The 23443-nt window shown below is 47.8% G+C and overlaps 6 protein-coding genes across 6 annotated transcripts; 4 read left to right on the top strand and 2 right to left on the bottom strand.

The window, feature by feature from the left end:
* Positions 1 to 1516: 1516 nt before the first annotated feature.
* BKA55DRAFT_557754 (uncharacterized protein) lies at positions 1517 to 3433 on the bottom strand. Its single transcript, XM_046191829.1, has 7 exons — positions 3004 to 3433; positions 2869 to 2944; positions 2342 to 2807; positions 2263 to 2294; positions 2141 to 2214; positions 1983 to 2053; positions 1517 to 1936 (listed from the first exon to the last, which is right to left on the bottom strand). The coding sequence occupies exons 1-7, from the start codon at positions 3102 to 3104 to the stop codon at positions 1836 to 1838; spliced, it is 921 nt and encodes a 306-aa protein (XP_046053815.1). The 5' UTR covers positions 3105 to 3433; the 3' UTR covers positions 1517 to 1835.
* On the top strand, positions 3196 to 4171 carry BKA55DRAFT_233480 (uncharacterized protein). Its single transcript, XM_046185283.1, has one exon. It carries the CDS (start codon positions 3287 to 3289, stop codon positions 3890 to 3892), a length of 606 nt encoding a protein of 201 aa, XP_046053816.1. The 5' UTR covers positions 3196 to 3286; the 3' UTR covers positions 3893 to 4171.
* Positions 4036 to 5285, top strand: BKA55DRAFT_502046 (uncharacterized protein; the record flags this gene model as incomplete). Its single annotated transcript, XM_046186888.1, has 2 exons — positions 4036 to 4988; positions 5072 to 5285. 2 exons carry the CDS (start codon positions 4036 to 4038, stop codon positions 5283 to 5285), a joined length of 1167 nt encoding a protein of 388 aa, XP_046053817.1.
* A 7505-nt stretch (positions 5286 to 12790) lies between these two features.
* On the top strand, positions 12791 to 13986 carry BKA55DRAFT_685563 (uncharacterized protein; the record flags this gene model as incomplete). The annotated part of the gene is made up of 3 exons (XM_046198811.1): positions 12791 to 12985; positions 13084 to 13181; positions 13233 to 13986. The coding sequence occupies 3 exons, from the start codon at positions 12791 to 12793 to the stop codon at positions 13984 to 13986; spliced, it is 1047 nt and encodes a 348-aa protein (XP_046053818.1).
* Positions 13987 to 20428: 6442 nt separating this feature from the next.
* On the bottom strand, positions 20429 to 21559 carry BKA55DRAFT_557811 (uncharacterized protein). Its single transcript, XM_046191830.1, has one exon. The coding sequence runs from the start codon at positions 21472 to 21474 to the stop codon at positions 20623 to 20625; it is 852 nt and encodes a 283-aa protein (XP_046053819.1). The 5' UTR covers positions 21475 to 21559; the 3' UTR covers positions 20429 to 20622.
* Positions 21560 to 21778: 219 nt separating this feature from the next.
* Positions 21779 to 22979, top strand: BKA55DRAFT_685565 (uncharacterized protein; the record flags this gene model as incomplete). Its single annotated transcript, XM_046198812.1, has 2 exons — positions 21779 to 21900; positions 21953 to 22979. 2 exons carry the CDS (start codon positions 21779 to 21781, stop codon positions 22977 to 22979), a joined length of 1149 nt encoding a protein of 382 aa, XP_046053820.1.
* Positions 22980 to 23443: the final 464 nt, after the last annotated feature.

The raw sequence follows: 23443 nt of genomic DNA on the forward strand, positions 1-23443 counted from the left end.
GGAATAAAAGTAATCAAGGCATACGTAGGAGCGAGTGAATCATGAACAGCGCAAAAGATGCAAGATATGAAGTGTACAACTGGCAGCAGCTGTCACAAGAATTTTGCCAGTGACAGGCAAAGGGGCACTATATCTTGTTACCTTATAGGCGGCACATACCCTCTAGCACCAGATATTTTTACTCACCCCTGAAAGCCTGCAACAGCATGAGAGCACAAGCTGTATTTCAAAGTCGAATGGGTCACAAGTGCTTGGCTCAGTGTCATTGCAGTGGCGATTCGTGGATACGTTTTGCTAGATTGAACCACCGTCCGTAGTGCTTTGACCGTTTGTGGCCATATAGAGCCTTCCTAGTACCCCATAGAACATATGGCCGACTGATTGCTTGCCTTCCTTCCAATGGGAACGGTCCCGGGATCTTGTAGAGGCGTATCGTTCCGTCTTTTTATGACACGAAGTTAGCCATAACGGAAACGACCGCACACAGCTATGGTCAATGCTTGTCCAGCTTTTCCGTCCATCTTCTCGGACAATAAAATCGAGTTTGGCGTTGCATGGTCGCTTGATTGCATGTATGAAATGCCCTCGCTACTTTCTCTGCTTCATCAGCCGGTGATTGTTTCCATGTGTCATCTTACAGAACGTCCTTCATCTCCCATCATGTTTCTCAAAAAGAAACTACACGAAAGGGGTAGCTTTCAGAAATTCTCTCACTTGAGTATGAACCAGCCTATTCCTGCCAAATACCGAGTGACATTCTGATACATCATATTCCAAGACATATCGAAAGTAAGCGGGTCATCATATGCTTGGAAAGAACACAGTTGCTGGCCTCGTCAAGTCACCCATGACCTGTGTCAGATGAATCCTCGTACGGCCGTATCTCGCTCTGACTCGCTTTGCGGGATCTAACTTGCATTGGTAAATTGTTGGTAGACGAGATCTCGGTCGTGTTAAGCGGTGGAACACAAACCACGTCGGGCCTTCGACCGTTGGGGATTAACGGCCTGGTTGTTGGAGGTTTCACCGTTCAGGGCCCAGAAGACCAGAATTGACATGCCATCCGTGCAGACGTAGCACCTGTAACGAGCCTCGGCAACGAGGCGAGATGCAGCTTGCCGTCGGGTCGCATCAGAGGTGAAGTGTCCTGTAATGTATTTAGCTTGTCTCTGTTGAGCACTCAGGCGTATAGAAGGGCGGTAATTCTTCTTCTTCTTTTTGTTGAGCTAACATCCCGGACGAATGTGGAAAAATTGGAAGCTGTTATGTCATGGCATCGTCAATCAAAACAAGAACAACTACAAGGGCTTCAAACTCGCAGTTGACATTTTCTCGAAAGGGAATCGACGTTTCAAGAGTGAGGGTAGTTCAATTCTGCCCCTGATTGATCCCAAGAGCAGACCTTAAGCGAGCACTCAGACATTGACGCGTCTTCATCTTGAACAGCGAAGACTTCGAGATTCAAAAATGGGGGATAGTTGCGAGGTTCACGTTGACGTGTAAAGAATGAGACAAATCGAGACGATGAAAGTTTTGCGAAAAAACCTAGATCTAAGACATCTTCTCTTTGGGCCCTTCCTTCCTTCCTGGCTCCTGGCTGATATGACTAATGGGTATTCCTTCCTGTATTGGTGAAAGCGTTCGCCTGAATTCTTAGGTAAGGCAGGAACTCGCGATTGCCTCATGTATCCTCCAATTTCTTGAACCCCCATCCCTGAGCAGATCAAAATCAAATCCATATTATTACCTTGTTTTCATGTTTTGGACACAATGTTTCGCAGACCTGAATGTTGCGTGGCTTTGAGGCTTAGCCTGTTGTACAAAGACAGACGCGTTTATTCGGCCTTTTTTGCGGTTTCACGCAGAGTAGGGGCAGTTCCGTCAGTCATCGAGGCATCCTTGTCCTCGATATCAGCAGCCCAAAGGGCAGCACCAACTTAATAACATTAGTCTTGGACATCGGGAGCTCGCTTATGGCCTACCTGTGTTGCTGAACGTGAAGAACATGGAAGCCACAGGAATCATTTCGAGAAGAGTGGCAACTAGTCCAAATCTTTACGCATATGTCAGTCAGTTGGCTAAATTTGGCTCATTTGTGCTACTAGGTAGCCACCAAGAATCAGATGGAAAGGTTACGTACGCAGTGTAGGGACCGACATTCTTGGTAAGCCAGTCCTCCCTCTTGGATTGCGACCATCGTTTCAGCTGGAAATACTGGAACAATGTTAGATTTCATCAAACTCCCACTATTAGGCAACTTACTCGGCCGTGAACACCCTTGCCTCGCGTACGACCTGCTTCTGGTTAGTAGAGTTTTATAATTACTGATGGTGTATTTTACCTTGGATAAGGATGAAGATCACCGTACCAACAACCGGGATGGCGTTGAGAGGCAGGTACATCACGTAGCGAACAATAGCCTTGGGGCTGAACTTCTCAAAGGGGCTCTTGATGATCTTGCCTAGCTTCTGCATCGGATCTCCTCCAGACTTGACCTCTCGTCCCTCGCTCACGATTTGGGTATCTCCACGAGCAAGCAGCGTACCATCAAACACATCGAGAAGGGCATCTTGAAGAAGGTAGTTGCGAGACACAAGGTTGATGATGGTGGTACTCTCATTGAGAACCAACAGAACCGCAGAGAAGGGCGCAATAGGACCGTTGACGAAGAATAGCACGGCGAGCTGGGGCAAGTATGTAAAGAAGAACATGCCACCGATGACACCGGTAGAGAGGAGGATCAGAGGACCGAGCTTGGAGACAAATGGCTTCCAAAGTGAGCGATGGGAGATGAAGTAGAAGATTCCCTGTCCGACATGGTGCATTAGCAAATGATCTCTCTGGGGCTCAAGAGGGGAGTTCCTGTACCTTGATCGGGTAGAGGTAGGATCGGCTCTTGGCAGCGCTGGCGACATGCTCTCTGGCCTGGGCATAGTCCTCCTTACTGGTAGTATTGTTAGTTTCGGGAAGAAGAAGAAGAGGATTAATGCAGTTTATTCGTACAAGACCTCTTGAGCTTTCTCTCCAACGGAGTCAACCACTCTGTTGCGCTGGGTGGGTTGCTGCTGGTGATCAGCGCCCGAAGCCTCAGCCGTGTCAGCCATGGTAGTTAAATGTGAAAGTTGGAGTCAGTTTGCGATTTAGTTGATCGTGTGCAGAAAAAAATCGTTGCATCAACACTTCGATGTTGCTAAGTGAAAAAAAGAGGTGCTCTTGTGAAGCTGCTTCGCTTTGTTTATATCACAATGAGGTTGGCAATCGCAAGCTTTACATTCCACCCTAAACCATGGAAGCTCAAGGGAGAAAGCTCCAATCGATGTCGTCATTACCACCTCAATGCCCTACGGGTGGGGCTACCTTAAATCGTCACAGGCTTCTACGTAGCCGGGGGTACAAACCAATGATGATGATGATTTCGTTACGCTTTTTAACAACTTCTGATATAAGAGTTTCATCAATCATATATTCCTATGGCACGCAATATTTCTGCCATGTGCATCTTTCTCCTTCCCTTGAAGACCGATCTATTAACCCTGTATCACTTCCAACGTCGCATCAACGTCAACTTGCAGATCGCCGGAAGAAATGTCCCAGAGACCCACCACCACCGGGAGCTCATGACCCACCATCGGCCCCAAGTCTCGGGAGCTTCATTATAAGGCTCCGGCTAACGCTGACGTTTGTTTGTCATGAGCTGTACATAATAAGCCGATCGACCTTGAAACGAGGCAGATCTGTTTCAAACCTGACCTGTGAGCCTATGATAATCTCTTCTGTCGCGTCTGGAGAGCCTATTCTTTGTACTTGGTGGTATGTTTTGTCGCGTGAGCATCGTCTTTTGCCCCTCCTCCAATTACATGGTAACGTGCTGCTGATCATCCCCAAAAGATGAAAGGTATGCGTCACCAGGAGCGCGCGTATAACATCATGTCGAGCCCAACATTGACGACAGCCTCATCCAGATAAGGATAGCACGAAAGCGCTCTCGATAGCTTCTACCAGAGACTGACGAATGCATATGTCATCACCGCGGTCATGACTCAACGATATATCTCGAATAACCTTCCGGCCCAAAAACTTGGCTCAGACCCCAAAGAACTCCTCACGTATGCTCTTGAACTCGTCGTACGACATACGCCGCCTCGTGAGATCTACCATGAACGCCATCTTGGCGGTCTCTTCACCGGGTACACTGGTCTTGCCTACCTGTTCCTTCAACTGTCCGAACTATACCCAGATCTGAAAATCTCTGGCCAAGATTTGCTATCCTGGGCGAAACGCTACCTGGAAGGAGATCGTGGGAAGTTGGTCCTGGAGAAGGGCAACTGCGGCATCTCGTCCGAGAAATTATCTTTCGAAGCAGTGAGAGCGTGCATAACCAAGGAGGATGATCACTTAATAACCTTCCTGAGCAACATACCAATACTTCTTGGTCCCTATACGAGTCCCCAAGAAGATGCATTTCCATCAGAGATACCCTATGGACGGGCAGGTACACTATACATGTTACGCATGGTGAAGCATTGGGTTCCGAGGAGTGAGAGTCTTGTAGAATCTCCGATCAAGCGACTTACAGAGCGTATAATGGCCACTGATGACGACGGGAGGGGTAACTGGGAGTGGCATGGAAAGAGATACTTTGGAGCAGCTCATGGTGACATCGGCATTATCACACAGCTCGTTCTTTCAAACCCATCACTCGCTCCACAACTTACCCGACGCTTGGAAAAGCTTCTTGAGCTTCAGGGTCCTGACGGTAATTGGCCGTCGAGCCTGCGTAGTCTCAAGGAGGGCAAAGGTGCAAGTCTCGCCCAGTGGTGCCATGGCGCTCCTGGTTTCTTGTACTCGCTGACGTCCCTGCGCCCCTATTTCCCTGACTTGCAAGATCGTATCGACTCAGCCATCGAAAAAGGTCAGAGCATAACCTGGAGACATGGTCTTCTCACCAAGGAACCATGCTTATGCCATGGAATTTTTGGAAACGCATTGTACGTTTTCCCCGTATTCAACCCCCTTCCCCTTTTCTTCACCGCGATATCCTAGACCTCGGCTGTGACTGACCTCGGAGTAGGGTACTTCCCCGTGGACCTAATCGACAACACTTCCTTGCACTGGCCACCGCTGATGCAGTGGAGAAAGTGCGTCGACATGATCCAAATCTATTCGAATCTGCATCTTACGGCCACAAAGCCGCAGTCCTCATGAATTATCTTCCGAGTGCCGCGTGGACATGGGCTGTTTGCGAACAGGAGCACCCCCGGCTTATCATGTACAATGATGTGTAGTGCATGAGAGTAGTCTGGTGGTTTGATATCTCTTCATGGGTGCACGACTGCTGGTGCAGTTTGGTGATACAATAGCAGCATCGTGTGGACATCGATCGATGTCTTTTTTCCCTGTTGCGTCCACTTTTTCATAATGAATTAATGATTCGATATCTTTCATCCGAAATGGACGTGGGATGTAATTGACTGTCATGATCAGAGTGGATGCTTAACCGAGGATATAGAATTCTAGAATACCACCAGTCACGAGCTCGGCCCTAAGAATCTTGATTTACCAGCCCCATAGTTTCAAGCGAGAGGCAATATCTGAGCTCAACCAATCTCCTGGCCAGATGAGGATGCAAGCGATCTCGAAGGCGAGAGAAAAGAAGCCAAACATGGTCTTGCGTGATAAGCCTTCTGGGGGTGGTTCGCGAGGAGGATCCGCACTCACGTTGCGATACGCCCACTGCATTGGACCCATAGCTCGGACGTTACTGGAGAATGATCGGTATTGGAAGCCTTTCAGGGGCGAAGCTTGTTTGACATTGTTCCATAGGATTTCTATCTTATGTGAAACGTCTTGTTATTGGTCCCTGTTTGGCGGATTCGTGGTAGACACATTAAATTTGCGGCTGAACCAACTTGGGGCTGATCTTAGAGACAAGGAAAACCTCAATACCGAATTCCGTAGAACAGGAATTGAGGATCATGGCGAACTTCGATGACCCATCGAGTCCCATTTTTCAAGAGAGTCATCGAAAGACCCGTTCTATAAAGGTGATATTCATCGGCTTAGCCGACAAGTTCTCAATTCCGGAGTCATGGCCATGTGAATTTGCTTGTGATTCCTCGTGAAAGTGATAGAAGACAAAAATTTCTGGTGATCAAACATTTCATCAAGCGCAATGCCAAGCTCAGCTCAGATCATAGGGCTTGAGGCTCATATCATGCGACGTTGGCAACGGAAATTACCTGGCGTCGGGCTGCGATACGGTTTTCGGCCGAGTGCCTTCAAGTTGCTGCAAGCCTTCCGCTCCACCCCGGCAAGGTGGGGCCGAGGAACCGGGACGAAAAGGCGCCAGGCCCAAGGTGCTTTGGAGCCTCTTGGGAGCCTCTTATGGGGCGTCCTGGAAGAGTTTAGTGAGGCGAAAAGAAGTATCAAAGAGGCAGGCTAGGAAAGAAGACGGATTGGTAATATGTGAAGCAATGATGGGTCTAGACTTGTGCGTGCAGACTCGAGATGAATAATCAGGAGCAACTAACGTTACGTCTCCATTTGAAGGAGATTGCCAGGGATTGTGTCTGATAATCGGAACATGAAAACGAAAATGGAGAAGGGGGTGTAAGTGTAAGCGGGCTCTCGCTCACAGAAGAGCACAGGCTCAGTTCAGTTCAGTGCAGTTACATGCATTTGATGCGATGTGATGCGAAGCCATGGGTATTGAGGCATTTCTCGACATGCCGACTTTGGTCCATATGCCGTCGTTGCCTCAAATTTGAAGTGAACATGGATATGACGTTCCAGCTTCCTGATCCTCCGAGTGCGTCAGGGTTGCTTCACCTTCCAGGTGACCGAAAGCGGCCCGAGGAAATAAAACGCACATAACCAAGACTCGCAATCTCGAATCGTGTAAGTTGGTGCGTTGCATGCATGGCAAAAAAACCCGACGGGCTCTTGATATTCTCGACATCGGGGGTTTAAACGCCGACTTGGAAAGCGGGCCACACCTCGGCACGGAGGTCGGGATATTGAAACGGGATTCGCGAATCATCACTATCTACGTTAGGGACTTGTAGCGCGAGTTAATTCTCCAACAGCCCTGAATATCAGGGAAGCCGCTGACCTCATTTCACGCCTTTAGGTTTTTCATGTTGGATAACATGGAAACTTTCTCTGGATAAGCACGCAGTAGTGACACTGTTGGCTGGCCTTATTGAGCAAAGGAACCCCCACTTCGGCACCGAAGCGCTGTTCAAGTCCGTGCACCAGTTGAAGATGGTGATAGTGATGGTGGTGATGAGATGAATGGGGAAAGTTTAGTGACTAACTCGTCAAATTTCGGGCGAGTCCGACAGCTCTTACAGGTTGATTCACTGGTTTCAAGATATCGTTAACCCGATAGATCCACCATTGCCGTTCCGGTGCCGATGGAGGGGAACATGCATTGATAATCCCGCGGTCTTCTAGAAAGATTTCCATGGAAAAGAACCTGGTCAAAAGGAGAAGCCAAGGTACGCGGCTGAGAAAGACAAGATCCCATAGGGTCATGGCTGGTCCCCGAGGAGACAGGCAGCATCATCATCCCGCATCGCGAAAAATAAAACATGGCTCGGCTTGAAGTTGCCGAGTTGACCAACCGCTTTAGCAGTCTCTTGGTTAAGGTAAGATCTAGATAGGCTTGTTGCAGGCTACAACAGCAACCAACAATGTCGGGAAACTCAACTCACCTTGTTATCATCATAACATTGGATGACATCAGGTCAGCACGTTACGCCCGTTCTAGGTCACGTTTGCTGCACAAGGCCTTTATCTCTGGCGTCTGTTTATCAAGGTTGAATATCAGGTTAGCTATGGAATGCTGATCAAATGAGGTGTATTACACGTATTGCACTACTACGGTTGCATCTAAAAGTCAATGAGATATGTCTTGGCTAGTTCTGATGCGATGGTGAACAAAGCACTTACACAGACAGAACTGACTTGCATATCTCGAGTCAAGACGAGTCATGGACTCGATTTACGCATTCAGCCATTGACAGGGACAGGGACGTACAGCGTTATCCCCGGCGCGTGTAATCTATTTCCGGGTCACATAAAAATGGATGCCAGCTAACTTCAGGCGCAGGCAGGGCTACAGTAGCGCTCGTTTCTGGCGATCAGGGTTTTCGCTTTCTAGGTGTGTTGGTGTCATTGACCTGAAGTGCCCGCCCGAGAACCACCACCATCATGCACTAAAACTCCACTGTCCATGCACTTCAAAAACACGCCCTGGGCCCATTGACCTCTTTTTTGACCAGCGATAACAGAGTTCGACTAAAGCAAGTGCCGGTCGGCGAAACTGGCACTGACTGAGCAAGTTAAAACGTCAACGTGGTACTGAATTTGCTAAGCGGGTGGACTTTTTGTTGATAATCAAGTCCGAATGACGTCGACTGTTAGATGCTGTAACTAGCAGTGCCGTGTGAGTTGAGTTGTGGGGAGAAAGTGGGTAAGCGAGCATTAGAAGAATGCGAAAAAAAAAAAAGAAAAAAGAAGACAGAGAGAAATAAAAGAATGAAAAAGAATGGGACACGAGCTGTAGTTGGAGAAATTTCGCGGCCTTGTTTCCGCTATCCGGGAGCCTTACCGCTACAGCCGTCACATCCATCCACTGATCGATCGATGGGTTCAAGGCTTGTGGTGGCCTGATTCACAGTAACAACTTGCATGCCACAAACATGGACATCTCTGAGAATATCCCTCAGCTCTTGTTGTGTTGTAAGGATGACAGAAAATGCATTTTTCGGGCTTTGTCTTTCTCTAAGCTTCAGTGGTTAGCGCTTGTAATAGCCTGTAGTTCTCAACTGAACCTTGACTGAAACGAAGCTCTCGTCGTATCCAAGATCCATAATTAAACATGGAATTCGCTTGACAATGGATCTGAGTTGACAGGGAAGCAATTGGTATTTTTTGAAAGAATCTTGAAGAAGGTTTCATTTCAAAAGAGCGGGATGATTCCAGACCGCACAAGAACACCATAATGAAGTCATCATATCATTGCTTTTTACATGGTTCTGTTACACCTAGAGTATCAGTACAGTAGGTAGTGGTATTGGACTTGTGAATAGGCATCTTGTCTATTTACCGATAGTTCGGGTTCAAATCGCGGAGGTTTTCGTCCATTCGGCAGTTGTACAACTGATCAAATGATCGACTGCTACCTCAGCCTTCATCTCACTTACGCAACATCTACATGCACGTGTCCAATTCCACGTCCATGGCTTCAATTGCATTGCATCAAAAGACGGACAGTCTTCCAGCCGCGGACTCCGATCGGTTTCGGCAAGATGGACAAGTCCGGTAATCGATCTTGTTTCCAAAACCTGAGACGTACTGTACCTGGAATTAAAGCCGGTTTGCTCTTTCATACCCCCCCTTTTCTCTCTTTGTTAGCTACTCTGGGTATTCGGACTTCTGGGGTCTTGTTTGTCATCAAACTGCGGTAAGACGCCTGCCAAAGGCGGTTGATATATCCGAGGCGCAGAGAAGGTATCATCGCGGCAATCTAACGGTGCAGCGGTACATGGCTTTGAGTTTATAAGCATGTCTGATCACCACTGCCGTCCCTCCTTATGGGGATCAACGGCAGCTCAACCGTCCGTATAGTACTGTAATCTAAGTTAGTAATTGTCTGTGTACGTGCCAGCCCAGCCCAGCCCAGCCCTATACGGTCAAGAAAACCTCCACGGAGGGCGGCACTTCAAAGTTCAATGCCTGGCGGCTTTCGTAAAGCTGCCGTGAAAGCGAAATTCGGAGTCGGGGTTGATAGATAATCTTCGCTTCACTTAAAGTTGGACTTAACTCTGTACTGTAACTCATAGTCCCTGGTATGTGGGACCGCGGATGAAGCGCTCATCATTCATCACGAGAAACTAAACCGCCCGCCTGGCGCTAGATTTAACCGCATCCCGCCCGCTTACACAATCAACTTCGGAGGTTACAAAGTCCCTTATTCAGCGTTTGCAATCCCTTAACCTACGAATTAAGTATAGCACTCTGGCTTGGAGCCGCAATTTTGTACAAGCATGGTATCATGGTATAAGACGTGTCCTCTGCTCATCTCTTGACACGAGAATCAGAACATGAATATGAACATTGGAACATGAAGATGAAAAGCTTGATATGTAAAGTTGATGGGATAGACCGAGGCAGACCCATACAATTAAACTTCCAGGAGGACGATCGTTCTCTGTTTGAACGTGCTTTGCGATTTCGCCTCGTACCTGATGAGTATCTGTCATCGGCGCCGGTGGTTGGAATCGGCGCCGAGAATCGAGACCCCTGTTACGAAAGCAGAGTTGCAAAAGGCCCAGGACCATAGCGCTGGAATATCGCAGCTTACAAACAGCGACAACTACCGCGACTCGCTTCACAGAAGGTTGCAATTAGCAACGGAATTAAATATCGGCCCGCCAGGTATGTATGGCTGGTGAGGTGTCGTTTTGGTTGTGCAACGGCCGCACAGCGTGGCCATGAGAACCTTAACAAGGTCGCGGGATCATAACATCCTTGCCTGTCAGTGGGAGTCTAGGAGTCTGGGAGCGCGAGAGCCCTTGTTACGGGGTCGTGGGTGCACATCTCATTTCTTGAAAGATGGAGATGGATTCTCAAGGTTCCCCCCCAAAGGGGAGACGCAATCGCCATTTGTCATTGGGTTCCAAGAGGAAGTTCCTCTCCTCTTGGCAACCCCGAGCTAAACTAGCGACCATCCGCTGTATTGGTAATGTGGATATTCAGAAGAGAAAAAAAAAAGAGATGAGATGGAATTACCCAAAGGTGTCAAGGTACGTAAAGCGGCCCCGAAGATGACGGAGGTCGGTCGCGCGGGATGCCGACAAGACTCCGTCGTACCTAACTCGTTTCAATCAATCAAAAGACCCAAGGCTCATTCTCATGCTCACCTTACCCTTCTAGAAGCACCAAAATTCGGTCAGTGGCGACAACAGCGGTGGAAGTACGGCAATAAGTGGGCAGGATAGGGAGATGGATCCCCATAGGTACGTGTGGGTATTGATTGAATGATTGGGCCTCCACCATTGATCAAGATGCAGTTTCTGGGCAATGCATCGTAGCGAGATGGCATACAGATCTTGCTTGGTTATAATAATGATGATGCTTCAGCAACTTGTCTGTTAATCGAGCATGATGACAAGATCGGTCTGAGTAGTAGACTAAGACGACGACAGGAATTAATTATATATACACGTATCTAGAAGTAGCCGCATGGTTCCCTGTGGGGTACAGTCTTACACACATCCAATATCTTACAATTTAGTGATGATGGTGTTGGAATTGTTGTACAAAGTAATCAAGTCCGAGATTGTAGGAGCTCTGCTGGGTCATCTGCGCATCCAACAATAAGCATCAACCCGTCTTACTGTACATTGCAGTGTAGTGAGTGTAGTGTTATGCAGCGCAAATAAGTACCATGTGCCGTTCTGAAACCAGAAACAAGCTTCGACCATGGCGACATCAAATCAAATTGAGCCAGAGCCAAATGGTACGGCAGTCAGCGATGCATTGTAATCCTTGCGAGTGATTTGATGTTATACGCAAAATACGCGCTCAGTGAGAGACTCCGTATTGTAATTGTTGTATAGCCACAGGGACAGAAAAAAGGGATCGTCTAAAAACGCCCCTAGCTCGCTCACTGCTCGTTCTCGGTCTCGCACCCTGATGCTGATCAAGGGCATGGCATGGCATTGGGCTTGGCAGAGACTCATCATACACTCATCAGCCTCGCTCTATGCTTTGAGTTTTGGGTACAATTTGCTTGCGCCCTGAGAACGCGTTGTCCCTCATTTTGATGGGCGCCCAATCAATTTGTATTCCAACGGTTAACTCAACTGATAACCCCTTAGGTTCAATGTAAGCACCAGCAGTTAGGGAGCATCCAAGCCTCCCGTCAGCCATCACCATCATCACTATACCACCACAATCAATCAAGCAAGCAATCAATCAATCAGTCAGTCAGTACGTACCTCCATTCTCTTAAGTCCGCCCGCGTTGACGGCGGCGGACTTTTAGGTCGCTCCAGTGCCTCAAACTTCCAGGATCCACACCATCACCATCAACAGAACATCAACATCCATCATCTGCGGGTCCATCCTGACCCCTGCTAGCCTCGACTCCCTGGACGATCCCTGCAACATGGAGCACTCTAGCACTTCTCTCGCCTTCTCGGACATAATGACCACGCCGACCGTTAACTACACACCCTCCCAATAACTCACTCATCTTCACTCATTCACTCCTAACTCATACCGCAGCGCGCGGGCACTCTGATACCTGATGTATTCATACTATTCTAACGTCTACACCCTACGAAAACCTTCCGAGCGCCGTGGACCGGGATCGCTCGTTCTCACATAATACATAACTCAAATCCATAATAATTCAAGGCCCTCTCTTTCTCTCTACGCATAATTCACTTATTACTGTCCTGTCGCCAAGTCACCTCCAGTCACACAAGATCCAACCTTGCTTGACTTGACCTGCCTTGGCCTCGCCTACAACTATTATTAAGCTGCTCGAATCCTTCTTTTCTTTCTTCCCCTCCTCTTCCACTTCAGCTTTCATATCTATTATATACATACATCACCATCCACTCCTGTCCCAGGTGCTTGGTACTCTTACTACTACAACTGGCTTACACCACTCAACATCCACCCAATCCATTCACAACCCACAACCTGGATTGTATATCGCCTCAATCAACTTTGCTTGGTATATTATAGGCATATCAGTTATAGCTACAGCAACAATGGGATCAGGTAGCTTACCGTCTCCTCCCGCCGAGGATCATAAGTCGACCCTCTCTCGAAAGAGCACGTCGTCAAGTTCCAAGTCTGTCAAGCCTGTGCACCGCACATCCAAGAGAGCTAGCTCAAGTGCTGCCACAATTCATCACCACGACCATGTCACACATACAACTGGCATGGACGGTCGACATAAGCGTGTGTGGAAGGCTTGTGAAAGATGCCGAATGAAGAAGACCAAGGCACGTTTCTAGTACTACATTTCTTTAGCCCCACCTCTCACTAACACAAACTCAAGTGCGACGGTGAATTTCCATGCAAGCGATGCAAAGATGACGGTCTAGTCTGCACAGCTGGTGTACGAAAGAAGATGGAATACAAGCAATTGCCCAGAGGGTACGTGTTCAGGTTTCCCAATTTGGTCTGCATCTCACTTACACGCAACAGTTACGCCGAAGTTCTCGAGAACACACAATTCGCCCTCATTGCTACTGTCCACAAGCTCTACTCAATGGTCCGAAATAACCAGTCCTGGGACCTGGGAGAGCCCGAACTCAACGACCGCGGCCAGCCCGTGATCCACAACATCGCCCAGAAGCTTGGCTGCATCCGCCCCAACAGCGATATCGACCTCCCCGTTCACTCAGTATTCCCTGAAGACGAAGCTGGTATGGCTGAGTTGGCTCGACAGCTCGAGGACCAACAGAAGGAGCACGAACCTGCAAAGGAAACCATCAAGGACACAGATTCCTCCGTGTGCAACCGAACCGAGCGAGCGTCATCATCGGAGCTCGATCACTCCGACTTTGAGCACGACTATCGAAGGGCCGCCTTCGGTAACACCAATGCTATGACCCTCTCACCACAGAGCTTCACAGGCAGCGCCGACTTCGACTTTGCCCCTCCACCGCCCGAGATTGATGCTTCGAGCCTGTTCCCCTCGCAGTCACCCGCCATGAGCAACTTTCCCGCCTGGACAATGACCAAACCCCAGCCTAGCGACCTCACCATGCAATTCCTACAACAGCAACAACAAAATGGCATGATGGCAAACATGGACTTGTTAAACCAGGGCCTCGTCGAATCAGAATTTGGAACAATCAAGCCTCACGTCCTGTCATGTCCCAACCCCGAAGTTATGCTGGGCATGGGCGATCCAATGATATATTCTGGCTACGACGGCGAACCCATGCGACTTTGAGCAGATGCGACTATAAACACTTGACTGTACAGTACTATAGACTTGTTTACGGCCATCTTTGTTACGTCAAAATTTGTCACGCGGCACGGTGTTTATCGGGATTCAATTTTTCTGGGCTTTCATTTCTCGTTTGGGTTTATACCCTTGGGGGTTTGGTGTTTAAAGGCACGGTTTCACCTCACACGTGTGAGGTTCGGTGCGGCGTTGTATGTTTTCCGACTGCCGACGGGATATGGGAATACTTGTACAAAGCTCCCAGCTCGACGCCACGACAGGACAGGGCAACGTGGTTCTTTTGGAGATTGCATGATACAAGAAGACGGATGTGGAATGACAACCACGAGCATGATCATGGCACAAGCCTCTGTCAGAAGCACAGAGAGCAAAGTTGAGATAAAAATCACGCCATCCAAGGGAGGATAGGAATAGGGTTTTGGGAAGGATGCATATTTTGGATAGACTTGTACATATCATATGGATACATACCTAATCCGACTCCCTAAATTATCAGATCAGATTGCCATCGCTACTGACTGTATTGTACATATCCTGTCTCATCACATATCTCATTGTCACTGTGGGGATGCAGTCACATCAATCCAACCATCCCCATTGAGCCGCCCGCAAAAGCATAACTATCGTTAATAAGTTAATACTTTACTGCATCTAAGCCACAGGCACATCAACCCCCTCCATCAGATCATGGAGCATTTGACCACACGTCACTTGAGATGGTCTCGACCACTTGTTCGCTTGGCAATCCCTGGTCCCCTTCCTTCTCTCTAGTTCTTTGATTCAGGGCCCTTTGAAGATCCATAGCGCAAATCACCGAGCTGTCAAGTTCCGGTTCCGTGCAAATGCCGTGGACACACACACACACACATCTCACATTTGTCCGAACTTGGCACGGACCATTTGTGATTGATCGAATTGGTAAACGTGGTTATTCTTAACGGTTATGGTTAAGCTAATCAATGAATCAGCTTTGCTAGGGTGATTGCAAATCAAGCTATGAGGAACAGAAAGGCCGAATGCATGATAAAAAAGACTTTGTTATCAGAGACAGCAAGGCAAGACGGGCTATTTTTTAGAGCTTAGGTGCAGTGCAGTCAATGGCAGATTTTAAACACACACCTCTCTGCTTATTTGGTGCTAGCACGGAAACCCGGAGCTAAGGTGCAGAGCCTTGAGAATCTATTGAGAAAGATGCACGTTGAGCCGTAAATCCGGCAGAGGAGCTGCAATGTGCCGATGACCAACGGCCAATGACCCGTAGACTCGCATTCCCCTTTTGTGCTAGATATTAACGTTAGTCCAGATGGGCATAAGAGTCATCATTCATCATCTGCAATCCCACGAGGGAAGTCTCTGCGTGATTGGTTGTTTTGGTGTTCCTATTGAGGCTGCTGGGTACGGTAGACGATGAGGTGGATATGATTGGAAATTTGACGACACTGCTTACAATAGCAAATACATCCATCTAGGAATTTGACTGTGCTGTGCTGTGACTGTAGTGTCGAAAAGACTGCCAGTCTGGGTATAAGGTCCATTGGGTTAAGGGGCGGCCGATTTGATGACTGATTAGCTACCGGTTGAGTAATACACGCGCGAGACGGGCTGATATGAATTCCGCTGGCGCCCTTTTCTGAACTAAGCATACGGATACCGCTGCGGGTATTTGGCTTGTTACAGAGCAACAAAAACGCCATTCGAACAAGGTTGGGAATGTGTGTCACTCAGTGTCAGCCCTAAGTTAAGGTGCTGTTAGTCGTCTTGTTGAGTGGGCGACCAAAGCCGCAACGGACCAAACAACGGACGAAACTGACAGACATTTGAAGCTGACGCTTACTGATGATACCGCCCTCTAGTGGCATTTATTACAAGACAGACTCATCCTGCACTGCACTTGACTGCAAGCGAGTGCCCCAACATACGACAGCATCATCATGATTACACATCATCACCACCCATTGCTACAGTAGCAAAAAACAGTGAGACTGTACCACAACAAACAGTGAACAAACTTTAATGAGCAATATCATTGACAGACAGTTAACTCAACAACAAGGTTATTCATGGCGATAAGAATCCTTGTTAAAAGCGAAAATAGTCAGGAGGTGTCTTTGTTGTTCTTGTTGTTCTTGTTCTGTTATGTTTGCGGTGCGGACTGATTGATTGTCCGCGGAGCCCCAAGTGCCCCGCGGACGCGGAGTGCGGAGTTGAAGATCCAACCTCGCATTCCCCCCATCTCATCTGAGACGCAGACTCTCAGATTCAGACTCAGACTCTGAGACTCAGAAAATCAGAGACAGTGAAAAAAGTGGGGGTCAAACTGGGGTCCGGCTTTCGGGCTTTTGCTACCCTCCGGCGCTGTGGGGTTAACGGACGGTGACGGCCTCGGCCAACAGACGGGTTAGGGCTGGGATATGGATAATAAGGGGTAAGAGACATTCGATTCCCATCATATCAGACAGATCAGGGGTGTTGCTAGAGAATTTGGACTGTTTGCCTCTTGGGGATAATGAATGGTTTAAGGATGGATGCTTTGTGTGTTAGATTCAGGGTTTGACCTCCTCCTCCTCCTTCTTCTTCTTCTTCGGCGATGACTCTTTGGAGAAATCTTTGCGCGATCTCGATAAAGTCGACGGCAGCAGGTAGATCAGATTGCGCTACGCCTTGCGTCTTTGCCTTTGTCTTGGACTTGAGCATTGAGTTTCAACCATCAGGTCACATTCGTAAACTAAGCGAATTACATGGGATAAAGCGACATTCTTCGCAAAGCTCGTTTGTTATTAGACTTTACTTTAGGTTCTACTTGAGAAGTCAATCGTCAGATCACACTCAATGCAGACAGACTACCCAATGCGTCTTAATGATCTGAGGCTGAGGGAATATTTTGGTTTCTTTCGAGATACGCGTTTTCGCATAGTCGCATTGTGACATTGAATGCGATGCAAAATCACAAAAAATCACACAAAAGGTCACATGTGGGCCTCGCTCGTTACGGCCACGCGGTGCAGATGTGGGGCCGGGATGCGGGAGCGGCGGGCAAGCATAACTCCCGTGCCGCACATGGCGAAGCGAAGCGAAGACAAAGCGATAGCGAGAACGATATAGGAGGGTTGATGGACATACAAGATGCATCATATCATTATATGTGGCTTTATATCGACATATCTTACTGTCAAAATATATGTAACTCAACTACTAAACGATTAAACGCCTGCAGATCAACTCCAATACGTAATCTATGCAGACTGTGGACTCAACCTTGATGATTTACAACCAGGGATTCACACGGATCGGCACCTCAACCAACATTTTCAACTTCATTTTCGTATGTGTGTTTATGCATGTTCAACACCGAGTCCAAGCCTCATACAATACTCATCGCTTCAATTCACTCCTCACGTTGCACCCGCAATCGCACAAAACCCGCGGGTCCCTGCCATATTGAACCACCCTCCTTCAATTCTTCCAATGATTCCCACCAGTTTCCGAACACACCCCGCAGCTAAACTTGTCCTCAGACATGGCATAGCATCCATCGTTTAACGTTAACTTAAGCCAAGTTTCTCATTTCCCTGACGGAGAGGCTCAGACCGCTCGTCCACGTATCAACACGACAGCCAAGGCACTTGAAAAACTCTACCAAGCAAATACGCCGTACTACGTAGTAAGTAGAGGCCGTATTCGACCCCCTGATGAATCAGCGGTGCGCTACATGCAACCCGTTTTGAGTAAGCCCATTCGACCAGTCATGGTTATCCTGATCCTCCCTCATCCCCTGTCCAAGTAAAGCTCTGGTCGAGCTGTGTCGAGAGGGCGCATCCACGCACGTGCATGGATGGGCTCAAAACCCGAGATATACGAAATCCCCCTCCCAAACTCTGTTTACGTGGAACAATCCGAGAATGAGAGGCAGCCAAGCCTTGGGAAAGTGTCTTGTCTTTGTGGCGCTGGCCCTTGGCTCGGTCAATGTCCCCCCTCGGCCTTGGCTGTGGCTATGGAGGTTGTTGAACCCTTGAGTGACAAAATAATAGGGACACCTGTTAGACGGACGCCTTTTGTTTATCGGGTCCCGGCGTTTGAAGTGTCAGTGTCGCACAGTTGCTTTGCCCGTAAAAACGCATGCGTATGCAGGTCGGGCTTTGCTATTCCCCGCGTAAACATTTTGCGACCTCTGAAACTCTCATGGGTGAGTACGCGTATTGGTTTTAGTGACCGACCGGGCTTCAAAATGTGGCCGAGTATATTCAACTCAATCATTTGATGTTTACTGACTGCAACTATTATTATGCCTTGCTCATCAAAGCACTAATCGAGCCGAATTGCACCTATTATTGTTTCTTACCACCTTCGCTTAGGCATTTTACAAGATACCCTCAAAACCTAGCTTCAAAAGCCCCGTAGATCTAGTGCTGACTTGATCTGCTGGCAAAGTCTGGAACCCAATCAGAAAATAGGATCTACACAACATCTATTTATTACTACATGGTATCAAAATCACGCTTGTAAGCCCTCATGTCAGCCATGTTGAGCTGGCGCCAAAACTGCAATTGTATTACTTTTCTTGTCCCATGTTACCAAGGTCGGCCGACAGATAGGAGATGTATTGACAATCAACCTTGAGTGGAGCCCGAGCGAGCATATGTATCCGAGAAATGTCCCAAATAGGAATGCATTTCGAGTTGTCAAGAGTAGCAGCATGAAATTCGCCTATTCTATTGTTATGGTTTTAGGCCACTGCATAAGATACTCCGTGATCTTGTGAATTGTCACTCAGCAACATATCTATCATGGCGCTAGAGGGATCAATAACTCCCAAGGATAGATCTCTTGAGTTTCAGATATCCTACAGAGAGGCGTTGCCTTGGTGGTTCTTCCTCACTGGTGCACAATATGATGATCTTGGTGAGATTTCACAAAAAGTGAGTATACATAGCCCAGAAGGACCAATAATAGTATTACATTGCACTGAATTCATGAAAGGGTGTCATAATACACGCTTCTGTTGAGAAACAAAGTTGATCAGCGTAATGGAGCGGGTTTGCTGAAACAGTTTGCCTCTCGCTGTTGACTTTACTTGACACTTCACTCCTACTCAGCGTGTCTTTTTCCTCATGTTCAGTACTGTACATACTCCGACTACAGCTATCGAGGAGATGTAAATTCTTTTAAAATCCGGTTAAACTCTTTGGATACTACTGATGTTTTTCTGATGATGGAACGACTGTTCGTTCACTGGCCGAGGAACTCTCACAGCCTCAAGGAACGAAATGTCTCAAGAGCTCAGAATAGTCTGCTGATTCCTGCCGAAGGTTAAAACTCACTGTAATCAAGATACATACTGATAATCATGAGCTGTCCTATTCCACTGCGGCAGAGCAGTATTCTATATGTCTATGCATGAAGTGGAATGCTGTTACAAAATCGCGAATCTTTGGCCAAGAATCGAAGAAAGTTCTTGACTCTTTAAAAAGAGTCATCGCTTATATAAAAGTCGAACTATATCCATAAATGTTCTATACTGACTCGATGTAAACGTTATCGATGGGAACTAGACATCGCGATCAAGACGAAGTTGAGTTTACCCCGACATTAGCATTCTTACACCCGTTTGGCTAAAGATGTATGCCAAAGTACGGACATTCAGTGAGATACACATATGAATCTGCTAATAGTCAAATTGAGGAAGGACTTTTCAGATCTGGTGGCCACCTTTGTAACTTGCACACTCAACTGAAAGACGCCAATACTCGACATTATTCACTAGAAGAAGACAGAGTCATAAACCTGGTATTGCCTTGAAAGAGCTTATCTATTTTTGACCATCGAAATAATCATAATAATCGTCCTGCGTGTAGGTGCTGTTGCTGTGGACCTCACATATGCCCAGCCGTCATCGACTTGTATCTATAGTCATTAAAGAAAGTTTTACTAGTATTCCGAGATCTCTTCCGTGTACGAAAGAAGGAACCTACTACTGAACTCATCCACGAGCCTCTATTGTTTCTACGTATCGTTTGCCGTTATGCCTGGGAACGACGACTTTGCATCATCTGTGGTTGTGTGCATGCCTCTGGGGTATCAAGAACCAATATTCGGCTTCCAAGCTGCCTGCAGTGCCTGGTGCCAAGATATAGAAAGGCGACTCACGACATTATGTGCAGACATTTCAAATATGTCTAAATTGTGAAGGGTATTACGAGCACATGAGTCTGGGTTCTAGGGCCAAAGATGCATATATGCATTAAAGGACAGGTCAAGAGAACTCAAATCCAAAGCACCCTTATATAGAACATACAAGAAGTTTCAAGAAAGCACCTCAATCTCTAATGGGAGCACAGTATCGGTATAGTTGACTACATGGTGCTGCAAACACCCGATCGAGCCTTCGTGCGAAAGACACCGTTTTACATCAGAACTTATCACAAGTTGCATTAAATAGAACCACAAATAACGTGCTACAGAATTTTCAACATTAAATGATTAGCTGATCTACCATACCAAAGCAATAATCAGGGCCAGGCAGCGTTACATATGCTGAAGGCCTCTACCCCTATTCCATGTCCCGTACCCTCACAACGCCGACCATATCGTGATATCTCATATCTTCATTCGTGTTCGCATCTCCTAATTCTTGATGTCCAAAACCTGTGTCAACACACCCTCACTCGCTCTCCACCAGCGAGCTCTCTCCTCCAGGTCATCCGCTGCACCACCCAAAGCCGCCTCCTTTCTCCGCCTCGCCTCACGCGCAGCAGTCGCACTGTTTTGGCGCTTGTTTTCAAGGGGCTGTAATTCGATACGAAGTCTTTCAGCCTCCTTTCTCTTCCGGGGGACCTTGGCTTGTAAGGACTCCAGCTCTCGCGCCAGTTCTTGTTGTTCGAGCTTGCGTTGGTTGACAAGATCCTGAGTTTTGACTAGAGGTAGATTCATGCTGGGGGCGGATCCTTCTGGGGTCTCTAGCTCTGTGCGCAATCGCTCAATCCTCATTTCCAACTCCTCGATCTTTGTAGGCATCTCGCGCAACTTTGTCGTCTCAAGTTGCACACTCTCGTACTTCTGGCTAAGCTCGATACCTCTCCTCTCAAGGTCGGCCACCATATCCGCCACTTCTGTCTTGAGCTCTTTGAGTTGCTTCTTGACAACCGCGTTTTCCTTTTCAAGCTTCAGGTTCTCTTCCATTGTGACAATCATGGGTGGATCACCGACAATGGCTCGGATGAACTTTTCCTTCGTGACTTGTTGCACATATGAAAAGCGCAGTTTGGCGAACAGTTCTTTGTAGTGTGCAAGATCAGCTGTTAAGCCTGCCGGAGTTGGCGCGTCAAAGGCTGAATTTGATGCATCTGATGTTCGTTGTCTGGAATCTTGAGGCTTTGAGCTTGAGATTGGTTCACTAAGTTTTATGATTGAGATTTCTTGTGATGACTGGAGTTTGTTCAAGGTTTCGAGAACGTTTTCTGGGTTCGGCTGACTCATTATAACTTAAAGAGGCAGCAATATTGTGCCAAATTATGACGAATTATTAGGTTCGTGACAGAAAGTCGATTGTGTTTAGTTGAACGTGGATATGTTTACTTTGAAACCTAATTTGGTTTAGTGGAATACCGTTCGAACCACAGGCGGTGTGGAGGGGCAGAATACTGCTGACATCAATGCATAGCACTTCTAGCGAAACACAAGAGCTGCAACGTCAACTTACAACCTCTTTTTTGCGCAATTTCTGGGCGGTACACATATCTTGCGACTGGCGCGTCTCCTAGGCTATCAACCCCGATCAAAAATGTCGAAAAATGACGAACTTTTAACCGACGATTATGTCGCGGACCTCTTGGCGCAGGAGGCAAGCGACTGCTCTCTCAAATATTCAGCCATGGGTATGGAAGCATATCACACGAATAAGAAGTAATACAAACACCCACCAATTCTGGCAAGTCTGTTGCTGACATGGCTTCAGACCTGCGAATATGATGAAACCAAACACCCGATTTCTACGACATATTATTAAAGATACCGACAATCACAACAAGGCGCTGTTAGCCAAAGAGGCCGCCGAGTCCAAGGCACGGCTCAAGGATCTTGAGCGCACAGAAGAAATCAAGCGGCGCAAGACAAACCCTAGTGTTCATGATATTCGACGGCGGCAGATGGGCGATATTCATGCCATTTTAGGTGGCAAGAAACGGCCAAGAAACGAAGATGAGGCTGGCCCTTCTTCAAGGAGAGATTCGCAACGCGCCGACAAAGATCGGAAGCAGGAACGCAAACACGACCAGAAATCAGACGACCTTTTTACAGATAAACGCAGCGAGCGGCGACAACATGGTCGACTGTCGCGCGACGATCGTCGCAGTAAGACTGACGATGAATCGAGACGGTCGGATGGGTCACGAAGAGATCACAGACGGCGCGATAGATCACGGAGCAGAGACAGAGACTCCGAAGAAGAAGGCCATCACCGTCGCAGTCATAAACGGAGAGACAGGTCTAGATCACCTACAAGCCGACGACGGTCTCGATCGCCCAGGGAATCTAAGAGTAAGCATCGACATCGATCGCCTTTGGATAAGCAGGAAGACCGCAAGCGGACGGAAGAGGAAGAGGGATCGGATGCCATGGAAGATCTGATCGGACCCGCACCGCCCCCGAAATACCGGGGTCGAGGAACAGTGGGAGGGTCTTCGGGTATCGATCGACGATTTTCTGATACATACGATCCCAAAACCGATATACAAATGGACGAGGATGAGGTTGGCAATGACTGGGATGATGCGGTTGAGGCGTTTAGAGACCGCCAAAAGCTGCGACAGAATCAGGGGCAACGTCTAAAAGACGCCGGTTTTGCAGACGAGCAAATACAGCGTGCGAGTGGTGCAGATGAACAATCTGCGGACAATGTGCAATGGTCCAAGGCTGGTGAGAAGAGGGCTTGGGATGTTGGCAAGGTGATCGGGTCAGACGGAGTGGCCCAGCCAGAAGTTTAGTTGAGCGTGGGTACAACCAACGGATTGGATCGAGGTTATGAGCCGAGGCAATGATTCACAGATGATGATTGGATATAGCGTAACATTTTACTGCCTTGTTTTGAGGGATTGCTTTGGGCGGGTTGATTAGGGATAACGACCTTTTGGATATGCATCGTCGTATAACGGAGTTCAAATAGACGCATTGGAAATAGGACACGCGCGGACTAATGAAAAGGTTAGATGAATGTCACAACATAGCCTCCACTATCGCCCAATTCGGTGCTATAAGGCAGAATCACAAGTCACTGAAGTCAGTACAGGCGCACGGATAGAATGACAATACGATCAGAATTACAAAACTCAATTTGGGGCCTGGATCCGGGCAAGCCAGAAGTGGCATGGATCAAAAACGCCATGTTTGACCAGATCGCGGTGGCACAATTACACGGCCGATTCTGGCAATCCCTAACTTTGAGGCTGGA

Source organism: Fusarium redolens, assembly GCF_020744475.1.
Source record: "Fusarium redolens strain MPI-CAGE-AT-0023 chromosome Unknown BKA55scaffold_3, whole genome shotgun sequence".
In the NCBI taxonomy this organism is placed as follows: domain Eukaryota; kingdom Fungi; phylum Ascomycota; class Sordariomycetes; order Hypocreales; family Nectriaceae; genus Fusarium; species Fusarium redolens.